This window comes from Chelonus insularis, unplaced genomic scaffold, assembly GCF_013357705.1.
Source record: "Chelonus insularis isolate UGA/USDA-ARS -01 unplaced genomic scaffold, ASM1335770v1 contig_134_pilon, whole genome shotgun sequence".
NCBI classification, from domain to species: domain Eukaryota; kingdom Metazoa; phylum Arthropoda; class Insecta; order Hymenoptera; family Braconidae; genus Chelonus; species Chelonus insularis.
In genome coordinates, this window is record NW_023276375.1 from 187,245 (window position 1) to 203,725 (window position 16,481).

General features: G+C 31.5%; 3 protein-coding genes across 3 annotated transcripts; 1 reads left to right on the forward strand and 2 right to left on the reverse strand.

The window, feature by feature from the left end:
• Window positions 1–4,513: 4,513 nt before the first annotated feature.
• LOC118074274 (jerky protein homolog-like) lies at window positions 4,514–6,439 on the forward strand. Its single transcript, XM_035095368.1, has 2 exons — window positions 4,514–5,951; window positions 6,051–6,439. Exons 1-2 carry the CDS (start codon window positions 4,514–4,516, stop codon window positions 6,437–6,439), a joined length of 1,827 nt encoding a protein of 608 aa, XP_034951259.1.
• A 4,570-nt stretch (window positions 6,440–11,009) lies between these two features.
• LOC118074263 (uncharacterized) lies at window positions 11,010–14,313 on the reverse strand. Its single transcript, XM_035095351.1, has 3 exons — window positions 14,268–14,313; window positions 13,968–14,101; window positions 11,010–13,873 (listed from the first exon to the last, which is right to left on the reverse strand). Exon 3 carries the CDS (start codon window positions 12,334–12,336, stop codon window positions 11,035–11,037), a length of 1,302 nt encoding a protein of 433 aa, XP_034951242.1. The 5' UTR covers window positions 12,337–13,873; window positions 13,968–14,101; window positions 14,268–14,313; the 3' UTR covers window positions 11,010–11,034.
• LOC118074275 (uncharacterized) lies at window positions 13,544–16,004 on the reverse strand. Its single transcript, XM_035095369.1, has 7 exons — window positions 15,653–16,004; window positions 15,384–15,583; window positions 15,050–15,303; window positions 14,708–14,958; window positions 14,268–14,600; window positions 13,968–14,101; window positions 13,544–13,873 (listed from the first exon to the last, which is right to left on the reverse strand). The coding sequence occupies exons 1-7, from the start codon at window positions 15,720–15,722 to the stop codon at window positions 13,544–13,546; spliced, it is 1,572 nt and encodes a 523-aa protein (XP_034951260.1). The 5' UTR covers window positions 15,723–16,004.
• Between the last annotated feature and the right edge of the window lie 477 nt (window positions 16,005–16,481).

Genomic DNA, 16,481 nt, shown 5'->3' on the forward strand with positions numbered 1-16,481 from the left:
ATCCAATAAATATATTCATAAAAACCGATATCTTATAAAGATCAAACAAAGCTTATAATTGAATGATAAACACATTTAAGAACATCTTTATTGAATTAGCTCTAATTTTTTTTACTCTCGTCATTTCCTTGACTTTCCCTATACTATATAACTATCTAAGCTTACTGTGTACATGTATAATTATAAATAGCTTAATTGCCCCAACTTATTAAACGAAAATTGATTAATTCTATTATTGTTGTCATTTGTATTAAATTTAGAGAAAATCTTACATATTTTTAGTTTTTAAACGAAATAAAATTTTATTAATCAATATAAGAGTTCAATAATAGATATACTGCTCATTTTTTGCAGCAAAAAAAATGGAATGTACAGTTTTGAGCTAAAATTTTATTTTCGAATAGTTTTTGAGAAATAATTTTCATCCCCTAGAAATATATATGTGATTGAAATTATAATTGGAGGGTTGGGGATTAGTTTTTTCAGTGAAGTGACAAAGTCTTTTGGATATTACAAAAGTTCTGCTGACGTCTATGTTGTTTTTGGTATCAATCTTATCGAGAAAAATGTATCAAAAATAAAGAAAAAAATAAATGGTCCAATGAAGAATTGAAGAAAATGAGGAAGACTTTTACCAGTTGCTGCAATTACAAGGCATAACAGACAAAAAAAATAAAATAAAAAATAACATTTGATCAACTCAGTGATGGCAACAAAATTATTATAATATAATTAGTCCTTTAAAAGGCGAATAATTGCGGTAAAAATAATTAATGTTCAGTCAAGTAACACAATTACTAATATTTCAGCATACAACATAAGAGTTTGTTTAGCTGGTGGAAGATTGCTTTATACACAATAATTCTGACAAATTTTATTATATCCCATCTACAAAGTATTTACATTGTTCTTGAGTTTCTTTGATTTGCAAACTAGCATTTTATTTTTTATAACGACAATAACAAAAATAATTATATGCATATAAATACACGATCATTTATTTGACATTAAATAAATACTACGAAACATGAAAGAAAATATTTTTCGGCATTAAAAGATATTTTTGAAATTTCCAGAAACATAAGCACCACTTTAGCTATAACCACTTCTACCTCGTTATGTCCTTATTTTTATTATCCTTCTTTATTACACTCATTACATTCAGACTTAGCGTCGCAGTTGAGTCTGTGGTTGCGCTTGTGGCTATATTTTTGCTGAAATTACAATTACGCAAGTGTATTTGTCTATTAACAAAACTATAAGCTGGACATACGAAAGAGAGAGAGAGAGAGAAGATAAAATAAGTTAAGAGGTATATTCTGGTAGAGTAAAAAAAAATTTCATTTCAGAAGAAAAAAAGTGTTGATCTGCACGCAGAAAAACCTTCCATATAATTTCGTCTCATACACGCAAGAGAACCTTTGTAATTTACGTTCATTATAGAAGAATCTTACAACACTTCATCAAATACAATAGGAACAAAACAAACAACTTGAAAGTTATGCATATAAATAATCAATTACCCACGAATATTCATAGTTCATTGAGTTGGACAAGAAAAGTAATTGCGGTTAAATTAAGGACTTGCATTTGGCAGAATAGTCCTCTCTACAATTTTGTTTAAGTCGGCCAGGCGGGAAAATATATTTTGCGGTGGCAATAAATCCTTCGTATCTTCTGAGGCCACAAAGAGCGCATCTGTACGATGTAAACCGGGACGAACGAGATCTTCATGCATCATTATATCAAGTTATAGAAATACGTAGTATAGTGAGGAATAAGAATAAGAGAAACGTTAGCTAAAACTACACACTCGGATATCTCATATCATGTATCATGCATATAAACATCCACATATGTACTACATAGCTCACTCCAAAGTCATGTGCAGACGTGTCTACATGTATGTGTCGACGTGAGAAAGCACACGATGAGTACGTTCTTAAACACTATGAGAATAAATGGTTAACATCAGATAAATAATGTTGAGATAAGGTCAATATCATCTGACTTTTTTCCTAAAAATGAGAATTTCTCTGTGAATGTTTAGATGTTTATGCACAACCTACAGAGACTAAAAAAGTATTTCTAAGGCTTGAAACCAATGAATTCATTTTTTTTTAATCATTATTTATTGATTGTGAATTTCAGTGGAGTAAATTACAAGCAGAAATTTATGAAAATCTTTTTTAGAATAGCTGAATCAATATAATTGATAATATTTAGTTATTTTTGTCATGAAATGTAAGCTTTAAATTTCGAACATATTTTTTTTACTGAACGAAAATGTTTTTAAGGCACGTCGGCGGGGAAAGTGGTGAAGTTATGTAACATCTTGGTAATTACCCCGATAGCCAAATTTACATCATAATTACTTAAAATTGATGGTTTGTATCATCATCATATGCGTAAAGGTTGTTTGGCTTGTGAACAAAAATACTTTAATAATATTCACATTATTATATGAAGTTACATGAATATTAGGATAAAAGGATAGAAATGTAGCTGAAGTTTCGAACGTTCATATGAACGAAAAAAAAAAAAAAATTAAAAAATAAAAAAAAAAAAACTAAACCAACGCACAGGGATCATATGGAGTACGTAAAAAAAGATTATAAGTCAAATCCAACCCTTAGGATTTAAAAGAAAGCAGTAAATCCGAAGAAAAAAGGGTTGTTTTTACAAAACAAAAATCAACTTGGAAACACCGATTTAGGTCCACTCAAAAATTGGCAGAGATAGGGGAGAGCAGGGCTGAAAGTGCCGGGGGTAAATTGTGCCGATGCGAATATCTTGAAAACAGAGAGAGATAGATTCACGATCGTAGTGTGTCGCGTAATGCCTAACAGTTGGGCACACGCGGCTGCCATTTTAATTGTATCAGTGACGCGGACTGAGTGGCAGTGCATGTGAGGATCTTCCAGCGCTACGTAAGTAAATATTATCGTTTCGAAACTTTTTGGGCACAAGCTAGTATTTTTCGTGCTTTTAATATGAGAGTTTTAGTAAAATGTTTGTTATTCTTTCTAGTTTGTTATGCAGTGTAATTTTAATGCTTTAAGCCGAGTGATATTTGTACGTGAGACAAAATATCACACTCTCATAAGCGGGGTAAAATGTGCCGTTCATGTGGGGCTGCTTGTGCCGCGGCACAACCAACCTCTAAGCAACTTTTACACGGAGAAAAAATTCCGTTAATTTTTATTTAAAAATCCATACAAAAATTACCGTGCTGCTCAAGAATGTGAGTTCAAACTTACTGAAAAGTAAAAAGTAATGATCAACATACAAAAATTATAAGTTACATAAGAAAATGTATCCTTCAGTTTTTTGAAAATTACTTTGGCAGCACCAGAAAATTTAGTGTTCCACAGCACCTGAAAATTTAGTAACGTTAGCTGTGATAACTACGTAACCGACAAACAATTTTATTTAAGTTTAGTGATAATTTTTTTGGTTATATAAACAAATAAATAAATAAATTAGGTTCATTGATAATTAACTTTCTTAACTAATTAATTCGTTGGAATGAAATACGGCACACGTTTTACAATACTGCCCCCCCCTATCCCTACGATCGGGATCTTACGCAGAAAACCTGTGTCGTCGATACAACCACCCGGCTCTCCGAAGAGATCTTCCTCTCCCGCTCACGGTGGCCCGAGAAAAATCATATAAATGACTTTTGTCTCGGCCGGGACTCGAACCCGCGACCCATCGTGTGTCAAGCTGACGCTTACCCATGAGTCCACCGCGTCAATCCGTTTAAGCTTATCATAAATTGTTAAGATATAACGTGTTGCCGCCAATATTGAATCGTAACGAAAAATATGAATGTCATCTTTGTTTACAATATGGAAAAAGTAACTATAGCACTGAGGGTGTTCACACAATCAAAAACAAAAGCCGTAAGATGTACGCATGCGTACAAACCAATTTTTAACTTATTATGATGTTAGTATGCACGCGTACGTCTTAAATTGTACGTTTTACGGCTTATATTTTTGATTGTGTGAACGGTCTTACAATACAAAGAAAGATTGTGTTGGACCGATAATTCGAAGATTCCCGACCCAGCACGGAAACTCTCGAGAATAGAAAAAATTATAGGAGAGCACCCGAATTTTTCCTACCACACGGATCATAATAAATTATATACAGATTCTCATTTTTTTCTAGTCACTTACTAATTTTTGTTTAAAGTTTGAATAAAAATTAATATTTATCGAATATTACCGTGCTGCATAAGAATTTTTACTTTTACTCTTCTTAATAAATATTGAATCTATAATAAAAATTTTAAAAGGATTACTAATTTTTCTTTGAAGGTTGTCTTAATTTTTTAGGGAATTGACATTTGCGCGTGGATTGTTGTGCTGAGCACGGTAATTTTTATTGGAATTTTTTCTCCGTGTATTGTTTCAATATTGTTCATGTTTACGCGAGCACTTATAAAAAAAAGAAATAACTTTTTGACATGATACTTTATACTGCATTTATTGTCTTTGACAGAATGAGGACATACAAGCGAAAAACTCAAAGGGGAACTACATCTCAAGATCTTTTACAAAGGGCTGCTGATGCAGTCATCAAGGATGGACGTAAATTAAAAACTGTTGCACGTGAATTAGAAATTTGTCACACAACACTACAACGCTATGTCAAAAAAATAAAAAGTGGACTTGCTCCTGCGGTCGGATACAAACCAAGACTAGTGTTTAATGAGAAACAAGAGGCACTACTATCGAAGTACATCTTGAAAAGCGCTTCTATTTACTTCAGTCTTCTGCCGGAGGAAGTACGACAACTTGCGTACCAGTGTGCCGTGAAGTTTAATGTACAAAACATCCCACCATCTTGGCATACAAATGGTGAGGCTGGCAAGGATTGGTTGACAAACTTTCTGAAGAGGAATTCTACACTTTCCATAAGAACACCCGAAGCTACCAGTGCAGGACGCGCGAGCTCATTCAACCGACATAACGTGAATCAATTTTTCGAGAAACTTGGCGACTTGATCACAAAGCATAATCTTACTCCTTCACGTATCTGGAATGTAGACAAGACTGGTGTCCAAACTGTGCTGAAACCAAAGAAAATTTTGGCTGAAAAAGGAACAAAGCAAGTAGGAGCAATTGTTTCAACAGAGCGTGGAACTTTAGTCACTGTTGAGCTAGCGGTAAGTGCTATGGGAAACTCGATTCCACCAATGTTTGTATTTCCACGTTTGAAATATAAAGACCTATTTATCCGCGACGGTCCTCCTGAGTGTATTGGGGCTGGTAATCAATCCGGTTGGATGACAAGCACAGAGTTCTTAGTGTTTATAGATCATTTCATAAAACACACTAAGCCTAGTCCTGACGAGCCAGTGCTATTACTCCTAGACAATCATTCATCTCACATTGATATTGATGTGATTGAAAAAGCCAAGAGAAATTCTGTTATGTTATTATCGTTCCCACCACACTGCACCCACCGTCTGCAACTTCTGGATGTTGGTGTCAATGGCCCTTTTAAAACATACTGCTCTAAAGCTCAAAATAACTGGCTGAGAACTAATCCCGGGAAGGTTATGAGCGTTTATGAAATACCAGGTATAGTAAAATACGCTTTCCCGTTAGCAGCAACACCTATGAATATATGCAACGCATTCAAAAAGACTGGCATTTGGCCCTATGATTCAAACGTATTTACAGACGAAGATTACGCACCGTCTTTTGTCATTGATCGCCCGATGCCCGAAAATCGACCCTCACAAGGTACCGGCAACTTGCCTGTCCCTCCAAACAATCGAGAAAAGACTCCTGAATATTTTGATGAATCAAATTCTGTGGGCAGCAATGTAGAGATTGAGACTAGTCAAACAATACTAAAGCATGTTCCTGGGCAAAATGACTGCAGCGTTGACTGTACAAGTGAACCATCAGGTAATCAAGAACAAGAGACACGTCAGTGTTCTCAGGAGCCTATCCCTTGATGCAGCTTCCAGCTTCCTCAATCAGCTGATAACAACACAGGAGACAAAAATACAGCAATTTTCTCACCAGAGCTAATAAGACCACTGCCTAAAGCACCTCCCCGATTAATTGAACATAATAAAAGACGTAAAAGAAAGACAGTTGTTCTTACGGACACTCCAGAGAAAAATGCTTTGGCCGAAGAACAGGCTACTAAAAAGAAGAAGAAAGAAAGTAAAACTACAAAGAAGGTTAAGGGGAAGGGCAAGGGGAAAGGTAAACAAACAAAAAAACCGCCTAAGAAGCCCGCTAAGAAAAGAGTTTTGCAAGATGATGACAGTTCTGATGATGAACAAGAATGGTACTGTATCATATGTTGTGATGCCTATTCTAACTCTGCCCTGGAGAAAAATGGATTGAATGCAGAGAATGTAAGAATTGGGCTCATTTGCAATGCATTGAAGATGAAGAAAGCCTAGCATTTGTATGTTCTAATTGCTATTCTGATCAGTCATCCAAAGAATAACTAGTTTTGATATATTTTTTTGATTTCGTAAAAGGACTCAAAAGACTGATAAATAAGATAATAACTCTGTTACTTTATACTTTGAGATAGATCTTTATTATTTTTTGTGATATAGTCCTTAGGAACTGATATTTTTAATAATTGATCTCATTCGCATGAAAATAAGTACAAACTATTAATTAAAAATATGTTATTATAAATATATTATTAATACTATTAATAAAATATATTATAAACAACTGAATTTTAAAAACTGTTGATTTATAATGAAAAGTATAACGAATAAATATATTATTATGAAACTTATGTCTTTTAAATTTTAATTAATTTTCATTCATTTAAAACACCTAGCATTATCAAAGGCACAACCGACCTCAGTTACGGCACAACTTGCCCCAAAGTGGGGTTGGTAGTGCCTTGCCGCCGCTGTATAAAAAAATCATTTTTTCTAAAAAACTATAAAAAATGTGCAAAATCTGTAGGTAAATTCGTATTGTAGACAAAATTTCGCTTAGGATAAACCACTACTTTTAGGTATAGTACTTGTTTTATCCAAATTATATAAGGATTCGTTAAAATCGGCACTTTCAGCCCCGCTTTCCCCTACACTTTGCATTGTGCAAAAGATATCTGCCAATTTTTATTTTTCCACATTGACCGGAAGTCAGTCATTAGAATTTTTTAATTTTAGAAAATCCATGAAAATGCATTGTAGCTGGATAAAAAATACTATAACTTCGGAACAACGAGTTAGATCCACTCAAAAATTGGCAGAGATATTTTTCGCATCGTGCAAAAGATATCTGCTAATTTTTATTATTTCAAATTTTAAAAACATATTTTCTTCATACAATTATATTAAAGAAACTCATTTTCAATTAAAAAAATTTTTTTCCCTCAGATAAAAAAATTCAACTCATTTATTACATACATAAAAACGTATCAATTGATAATATTTCAACGTATTTTTGAAAAATTATCTAATCAGGTTATTTATATTTTTAAAAATAAAGTTGAGGTCATTTTTTTTCCGTATGAAATAAAAAGATAATTTAGATAATGAAAATAAAAATATCAGTGCTTTGCAGTGGTCTGGGTGCGACCCGAAAGGTCCACACGACCAACTTCTCAGTGGAAAAAATGAAAAAACAATTTGAATAGAACCCGTTTCCATTTTTTATAACAAATGGAATTGTTATAAACGAAATGAGTCTGTTTTTATTCATTTGATATGGTTAGTTACTTTATTTCAGTGAAAGAAAAAATTGTGCGTTAGAAGAATTCGAATGTACCTCATAGATCCTTTTTTTCATTATTTACAACGAATTTCATTGTTATACACGAAAAAAGTATGTTTTCATTTATGGCATACGGTTGGTAACATTTTTTTAGTAAACGGAAAAATTATGCGTTAAAAGTACTCATATATATAGAAAGGGTCCTTATTTTTATTGTTTATAACAATTTAAAACTTATTATTTAAATATTACTATGATCAATAATCACTTGTTAGTAACAATGTTCAATTGTTATGAACACAATTCCATATTATTGACAATTATTATGAACTATTATAGCGTCTTTAATGCTGTTTTCTCAATCCTGACACGAGTTTAAAATTCTTTCATTGCTGATATTGTTTTTTAAATTTTTTTTTTTCGATGAAATATTGTCATCATATATCCATACAAGTATTCCAATCATTTAATATTCATATTTCTGCAATGATCTTGAAATTTTGTCTAAAAAATGGTATAATTTATAAATTGCAAAATTCAAGTAATTTCCTTTTTTCCAGTTTTTTGATTCTGTCAAAAAAAATGGCTTTACCGATTTTCCTGAAAATTTAATCAGTTCTAAGTTACGTAATTACGCGTCGAATGCAGTTGGTCCCACGTCGATATCATTTTTTGTTCTCGAGATAATCGAGGCGAAAAATAATTCCGAACGTACGTACGCACATATGCACATACGCACAAACGCACATACGTACATACACACACACAGACGTCCACGTAAAAACTATCGTATTCAACTCTGGGGACCTTAAAACGTGGAGATATGTCAAAATTAGCGATTTGCAAAATCGGACCCATTACTATAACTTCCCACTGGGAAGTTCAAAATTGGCAGATATCTTTTGCACGATGCGAAAAATATCTCTGCCAATTTTTGAGTGGATCTAACTCGTTGTTCCGAAGTTACAGTATTTTTTATTCACCAACAATACATTTTCGTCGATTTTCTAACATTCAAAAATTCCAATGACTGACTTCCGGTCAATGTGGAAAAATAAAAATTGGCAGATATCTTTTGCACAATGCAAAGAATATCTCTGCCAATTTTTTAGTGGATCTAAATCGTTGTTCCCTAGTTGTTTTTTTTGTAAAAACAACCCTTTTTTCTTCGGATTTACTGCCTTCTTTTAAATTCTAAGGGTTGGATTTGACTTATATTCTTTTTTTACGTACTCCATATGATCCCTGTGCGTTGGTTTAATTTTTTTTTTTATTTTTCAATTTTTTTTTTTTTTTGGTTTATATGAACGTTCGAAACTTCAGCTACATAATTCTATATAAATTTATTTACTTTCAATTGATACTCAGGAATAAAATTCAAAATAATAATAACTAATAAAGATTTATTAATTGTTCATTTATATAGTAAAAATGTTTTAAAAGTACATTGAATGAATTTTGTACTTATTTAAACATTTTTACTACATGAATTTATAATTAAAAATTTTTAACTTCCCATTAGGATTGGTGAAATTTGAATTTTCATCATATCTTCACGTTTCATGGTATTTGCAAGCATATTGACCAATTTTTAGAATGATGTATGTATGTACGGACGTCAGCATTTTTTTCATTTTCGAATTCTCAAGAACGGATTAAGATATCAACTTCAACTAAAATTAATTCGAGAGATATTATTATAGAGAAAATCTGAGTGAAATTTGAACAAATTCGATCGAGCCGTTTTTTTTTATAACAAAAGAAGTAATAAAAAAATGAAAAGATTAGCTATTTAAAATACTTTTAAGTCAAACAATAACAGCTTCATTTGAAGATTGAGTCGATACTGATTGTACATCATTGTTCACAACCAAATATGACTTTCAACAATTACGCATTGTTTATAACAAATTTATATTGTTATAAACAATGCGTAATTGTTAAAAGTGCGTAATTAAAAATTGTATTTATTGATTAAGTAATGTGTTTATCACATGAATTTGGATGTTTTCAACAAACATTGATTATAACTATTTAAATTTGTTATAAAAAATTACTAATGGGAAGTTTGTCGTGTTAGCACAGACAAAGTGTGCTCAGACCTATTTTTATTCAATTATTATCAAATTTGTAATCATGGTGCTCGTAAGAATTATATGATTCTTATAATATTATAGTAACGATTTAAAAAATATTCTACTATAGTGGAATATTTATAAATTAGAATTTTTTTCACTATCCATTGACTAATATAAAATATGTTGATGAATCACGCTTTCACCAGTTGGTCAAATACGATATAAAGTACGATAAAGTACTATAATGCATTATAATTAATACCTAAGTTTCTTGATAATGATAATTTTTTTAAAAATATTGGTTATTTTATAACGAAAAATAATATTCAAATGATAATCGCGAGACAATCCAATTTGTTCGATTTTGCGATACCGAGCCTGAAGAAGGTAGAATCGACAGCCAATGATTGTGATGTCCGCACTGAGAAAAAAGATATTTTGAGTCAAATGAATTTCTGTTTTCCCAACTGCGCGGCGGAGTTGGATACGGCAAAGCCCGTATAGGCGTTTACTCAATTCCCTGGCGTAGTCGGCAGGTCAATATTGTCAATTTCGTAAGGAATTGAGATACGTCGTCAGCAGTTCGTCCTGTTAACTATGAATTTGGTTTAATTATTATTATTGTTGATTCCAAAAAAAGGAATTTGGTTCAACTGAAATAAAGCGTTCAAGTGAAACTGTTTACTTTTGAAATAATTAGCATTATTATTGAATAAAATAATTTTTACTTTGATTTGCTTTTTATTATTATTGATTCTAAAAAAAAATTATGTGGTTCAACATGAAAAAAGGGGTTCAATAAAAACTATTTGCCTTTGCTACAATATAAAAAATATTTTCAGGCAATTGCTGGCCGTTTAGGTTTAAACGCGAAAATATTCCATGCAAAATTAGTTTCGATTTGAATGAATACTATCATTTCATCGAAAGAATGATAAACATCACTCTCTCAGTTCTATGTTTAATTTATTTGATTATTTCTTACAATTATTTTGGTAGATTAGGTTATTGACATAAATATTCGTGAATGTTCAGATAAACTTTTTTTTATTACATAATATACACATACAAAATTATAGGTTAATACATATTTTTGAAAATAATCATTAACGTCAATACAATTAGAAAAAAATTTACTTATTCTAGACATTGTATTTAAATAAATGGTATACATGATAACGTTCTTAAATTATAAACATTTCGAGGTTTTTTATAAATTAACATTTCATCTTCTATACAGCACCATTCAAAGTCTGATTCAATATCGTAAGCTTGGTAATGTTCATTATAATTTTTAATTTTTGACAAATAAAAAAAACCTTAACATCATCTCCTATAAGAATATACTTAACTTCGGCGAATTCATCGCGATCGGTTACATCGCTGATATTTAGAATCGTTTTTAAATTATATTTAATACCATTTATTTCTATCCATTTTGCACTCTGAAAACTATTTATTTTACTCAAATTTTCCCCTGTATCAGTTGACGAAAAATTGTATTCTTTAATATCATCCAATTTTATGATTATTGAAGGACTTTTACAAATTCTGGTGCTAAATCCTCTTCTACCTACAAATCGCTCACAAAGCATCAATTGATTTTTCAATGCTAAACTGTAACAAACATTAATCCTTGATCTACATACTGTTGCATATGATTTAAAATCTTTATGTTTGCCTTCATAACGAATACATGATACAGGCCACATTGGTCCAATAGTTCTAATTATGCGCGGATAGTGAATCATAAAATGAAATTTAGGTAATAAATGTTGAGCGACGAAAAGATTTAAATACGATTGATGGTGTTCAGAGATTAATGTCTCTAATTTTTTTATCGATTCTTCGTCGAAATCATTATTTGTTAAAATACACGTTATTTTTCTTAGTGACAAATAAAGATTCCAATATTTATTGCTTTCAGGAACAATATCGCCAATTATGAGATTAAGGGTAGTAACTAATACACGCATTTCAGAACTCGTACAAGTGTAATAACCAGTCGCTAAATTTGCTTGAGTAAACTTAGGAAATGTATTATTCGAAGAACATGAGCCAAAATTAAAATATTTTATTCTATCATTTAACATATCTAATGATAGTAAGTTATTTTTATTCTCAACAATATGTTTTAAAATTAAGGGCAGTTCGTATCTCCAAATTCCTTCAAAAAGGTCATGCATGAGATCGCCATAAAGGTTAACTGTTAAATGGAAATTTGGTATGTCATGAAAAAAGCATCCTTGTTTGATACCATTCTGTAAATTTAATAAGTCTGCTTCATAATTTTTCTTATTTCTAATCATTGTATTATTTTCTTTTAACTGTTTTTCCATTTGATCTTTATGTTCTCGACAGAATCTACAATAATGGTTGGAATTAAATGACTCATGTAGTCCGAATAAACAGTTTAAGCCTAAATTATCTCCACTCAATAATGCTAAAGCGAAATAAACTCTTTGAACACCATTTTCTGTGTTTATAACTATTCCTTCGTTTTTCAGAAATATTAATTCATTTATTAGTAACATTTAGTAGTATTAAATGTTTCTTTTATTATGTGACCTGTTAGGTCTTTTCTATCAATAGATTTATGAATTAAGGTTAAAAAAATATTTTCCAATAATGAAGAATATTCCGGTGGTAAACAAGTTATTTTAAAATATATCAATCCAATTTTATTAACTCCCGTGTGCGAACCAAGTGGATTATTTATTTCTAGATCATCAAAGTAAACAGTTAATGGGAGAACTGATTTATTTGCGAATTCTAGTTTAATTTTCTGCCATAGATTGGCTTTTAGGAAATTATCGATCTTATTGGGATTAGATTGTTCAATTTCTTTCATGTACGATGTTATTTCTTTGAAAACGTTCGGTAATTCTAGGAAAGATTTTAAGATTTTTCTCATAGGTATAAATTGACCTTCGGAATTTTTTAAATCAAGCGTACTTTCATCTTTTACAATTTTTTTACGAAGAACAGTTTGAATGGTAAACGGAATCGGTTCTATTAAATACCCAAATTTTTGGAAGTGGCATTGTCGTAAATAATCGGTTTCTAAACCCTTAAAAGGTTTAGAAATGATGTCTAATGCATTTTTTGTCCTTGTATCGAAAATATTTGCATCAGTCATTGTCTGTTTCAGAAAATCTAATCCGCACGTTTTAAATAATTCACTAGTATTTTCAATAATTGTTTGTATGATTGATCTCGGCACATGGGGATTAGTGTGTAGCTTTGCAATAAAAGAGATAGCGGCCGAAGAGACAATGTTTTTTATTTCATTGATATCAAATTTGATAGACGAGATATTACTGACATCATTATCGAAGTCTGTATTAACAGAAATATTGTCGACTAATGGGCTTGTATCCTTACAATCTACACAATTAACTGCTTCAATCTGAGGGAATGTTTCTACATTATTTGGAAAAATCAATTGATGCTTGCTACGAATGTGTTTTTTGTAACTATAAATATTAGTACATATTTTCATGCATGATAATTGGCGACAAGTTACTGTCTCATCAAAACGTAAACTATGTTTTAGTTTCAAATGTGCAAAAAGGATACTTTGATTTATGCTTCTATTTAGACAAAAAGGGCATAGGTAGTCCATCTTATACATAAGGGTCAGATACCAACAAAAATATAAAGAATATAATATATAATGAAACGCACTTTTTCTGCTAAAAATTAATAATTGATAATACTATATGTTGCGACATTAACAAATCACTTGAAGTGTTTCAAAATTCTGGCAAGATGGGGGTATTTCGTATCGTAGGGGGTTGTGAATTTATATAATGCTAATTGCAAAAAAAACCAAATTTGTCGTGATTGTGGGGGGTATTCTGCATGACATGCAAAAAAAATCTTAAAACAAATATCTAATGCCTTTAACGGCGAGTCGAACTGGTAACGCACTTTATCAACTATTACATAAAAATTGCTCACACTTTCCAAAGTAGCTCCTTGTCCAATGATGTACGGCTGAACTTTTAATCCATACTGATGCATTTGGTCGACTAATTGGTCGTGACTGGATAGAATGTCATCTGATGTCTGTGAAAAGTATATAGATGTTTATACATTAGTTATTTTATTTCAGTAAATTTCATTTGAATTCATCAATATAAAAATCATGTCTTGTACTTACTCGGACGTAAGCAACCATACCACGTTGACTCTCTGGACAACTTGGTTTCCAAATCTCATTCCCTTTCCGTACAACGCCTGCTTTTGGAGGGAGCAAATATGCTAATAAAGAGATTTGTATGAATTGTTTTGAGTCTGGAAGTAAATCAAAAAAATTAATACAATTGGTACCTTTAATTATTAACATGGAAAATAAGTACGTAACCAAAAAAAGAATCAATCAAATAATAAATAACAGATATACCATTAGACAATATAATCGATAAATAAGTTGATAAAAAAATAGATTTTTCAATCTTACATTTATTGACGTCGTCCTTCTCGAGTGTGTCCCATAGATGTTTTTCTAACTCGCAGCTTGGTTGCGACTTGGATAGTTTATCAAAGAAACTGTCCCAAGCCGAAAAAATATTAGAAACTGCTGTAGGATATAATTCTGCAAAATCTATATCGAGGAGTTTATGCCCATGCTCAGCATTAGCAAGGGCCGAATATTTTTTAAAATAATCAGAGACGGTACCATCAGTAGTAATTAATTGATGGTAGCGTGCCCGACAAGTTTTTCTCCAATATTCAATTATTTCCGGAAAAGTGTTGTTATGTTCTATCCAATACAACAATTGTTTGATTTCATCTGCAATTAATAAAAAATAAATTTAATTCGCATACACATTTATTTTATGTTTTAATCAAAAACTATTTACAATTGTTAAATCTGATAATTGATTAAAAAATTACTACCTGATATCTCCACTGGAATTTTCTTCACTGCATTCGATTGTTTCCGTTTAGATGACCAGCCGCTCATGGATCTGTATCTCTGTAATTTATTAGCGAATTTATCGCCAAGTCTGCCTCTTCTTTTCGTATGGATATTATTTTCGGTATCCCGCTTTCTTTTAGGAGAAATGTAATACGTATCCCGTTGCTCGTTCGGGAAAATTTGAAGGATTTCATCCGTTATGTCAGACAAATCATCATTGGATACATAACTGAAACATGGTAAATCATTTCTAGATTATGATTTACTCGGTAGAAATTAATTGTAAATATTTTCATCATTTATTGTAAGTATATACGCACCTGTCACAGCTCGTAATTAAGTCTGAAACAATGATGTCACATAGTTGCAGACTGGACAGATCAGATAACTCACCGTTGAGTCGGTATTCTTCAGTTAAAACTTCGCCGAATGCACCAGAGTTCTGTAAGAGTGTTTGAACGTAATTTGATGTGTCGTTTTTAATCTTTTTCCTATATTCACTTTCGTGACCATATGGCCGATCGTTTATTGTACGGTTTCCGTTATTATGAGAGTCACTGCTTTCACCAGATATCTTAAAAAAAATTATTGTGTATTATTCACATATATATATCTTACTTGATATTTAGGATATGATAAAACTTTGCGACTCACAATTTCACTACACTCTTCATTGTCACTGGTCGGGATTTCAGAAGAAGTTGATGGCGTGGAACAGTCTTGATGAAATGTATCTTTTTTCAAAAAATTTTTCCATTTGAACGTGAATTCCAGCTGGTCACCAATTATTGGAATAAGCTGTTTGATGGATGCATCATCAAGAAGTTTAAATCTATTGATTGTTATTTTTGATGCTAAAAGATAATTATTGATTCAGTTACTTCTTATTTTTATTCATTATCAAATTCATCACTATACATTACCTTTGAATGTATCAACTAGATCTTCAAAATTCCACTTTATTAAAATCTCACGCGTTTCTTCATCCGCCATTGCACAACACTATCCTGTACTAGTTCAATGAGTCTAGGAAAAAAACACAAAATTGAATGTATTTCCACTATTTTGCACAACACTATCAAGCACTAGTCCAATGAGTTTAGGGAAACAGCACAAGACCGAATGTATATTCACTAATTTTGACGACACTATCGAGCACTAGTTCAATGAGTTTCGGGGAACAGCACAAGACTGAATGAGTTTTTTCGAAAAGAATGGTACATGTTGCACGGAAAAACTTAAGGAATACGGTTGATGAATGCATATTTTGTTATTTGCTTGTGCCACAGGTAGGAAACAAGCAGACAAGACAACCAAATAGGCGCCGGGAATTTCCAGCAATAAAACCCTATAGGGTGCAATAAAACCCCCGGCGCCTTATAAGTACAACGAAATGTTTTATTTTCTGTATCTAGGATCATGGGTGTATTGCTCATTTAACGAACGTAAAGCTGAAAAAATACTGAATCAAGTACGTAAATGAGTCCCTTTTTATTTAAATAAACTAAAATTATAGTTAACAAAAGTAGAATAAATACGGAACACTAAGTGACTAAATTCATTGTTGCAATGGAGTGGGTTGCAGTTATATTTAGCAAAATCCAAAAAACAATGAATCAATTGTTTAATTCAATTAATTTAGCTTATAAGGACTTTCTACAAATTCATAATAAATACGTTCATTTCTATATTCATTTTTGTCAACTGTATAGCCCATATCAGTCAATGATACTACAAGAATTATTGCAATTG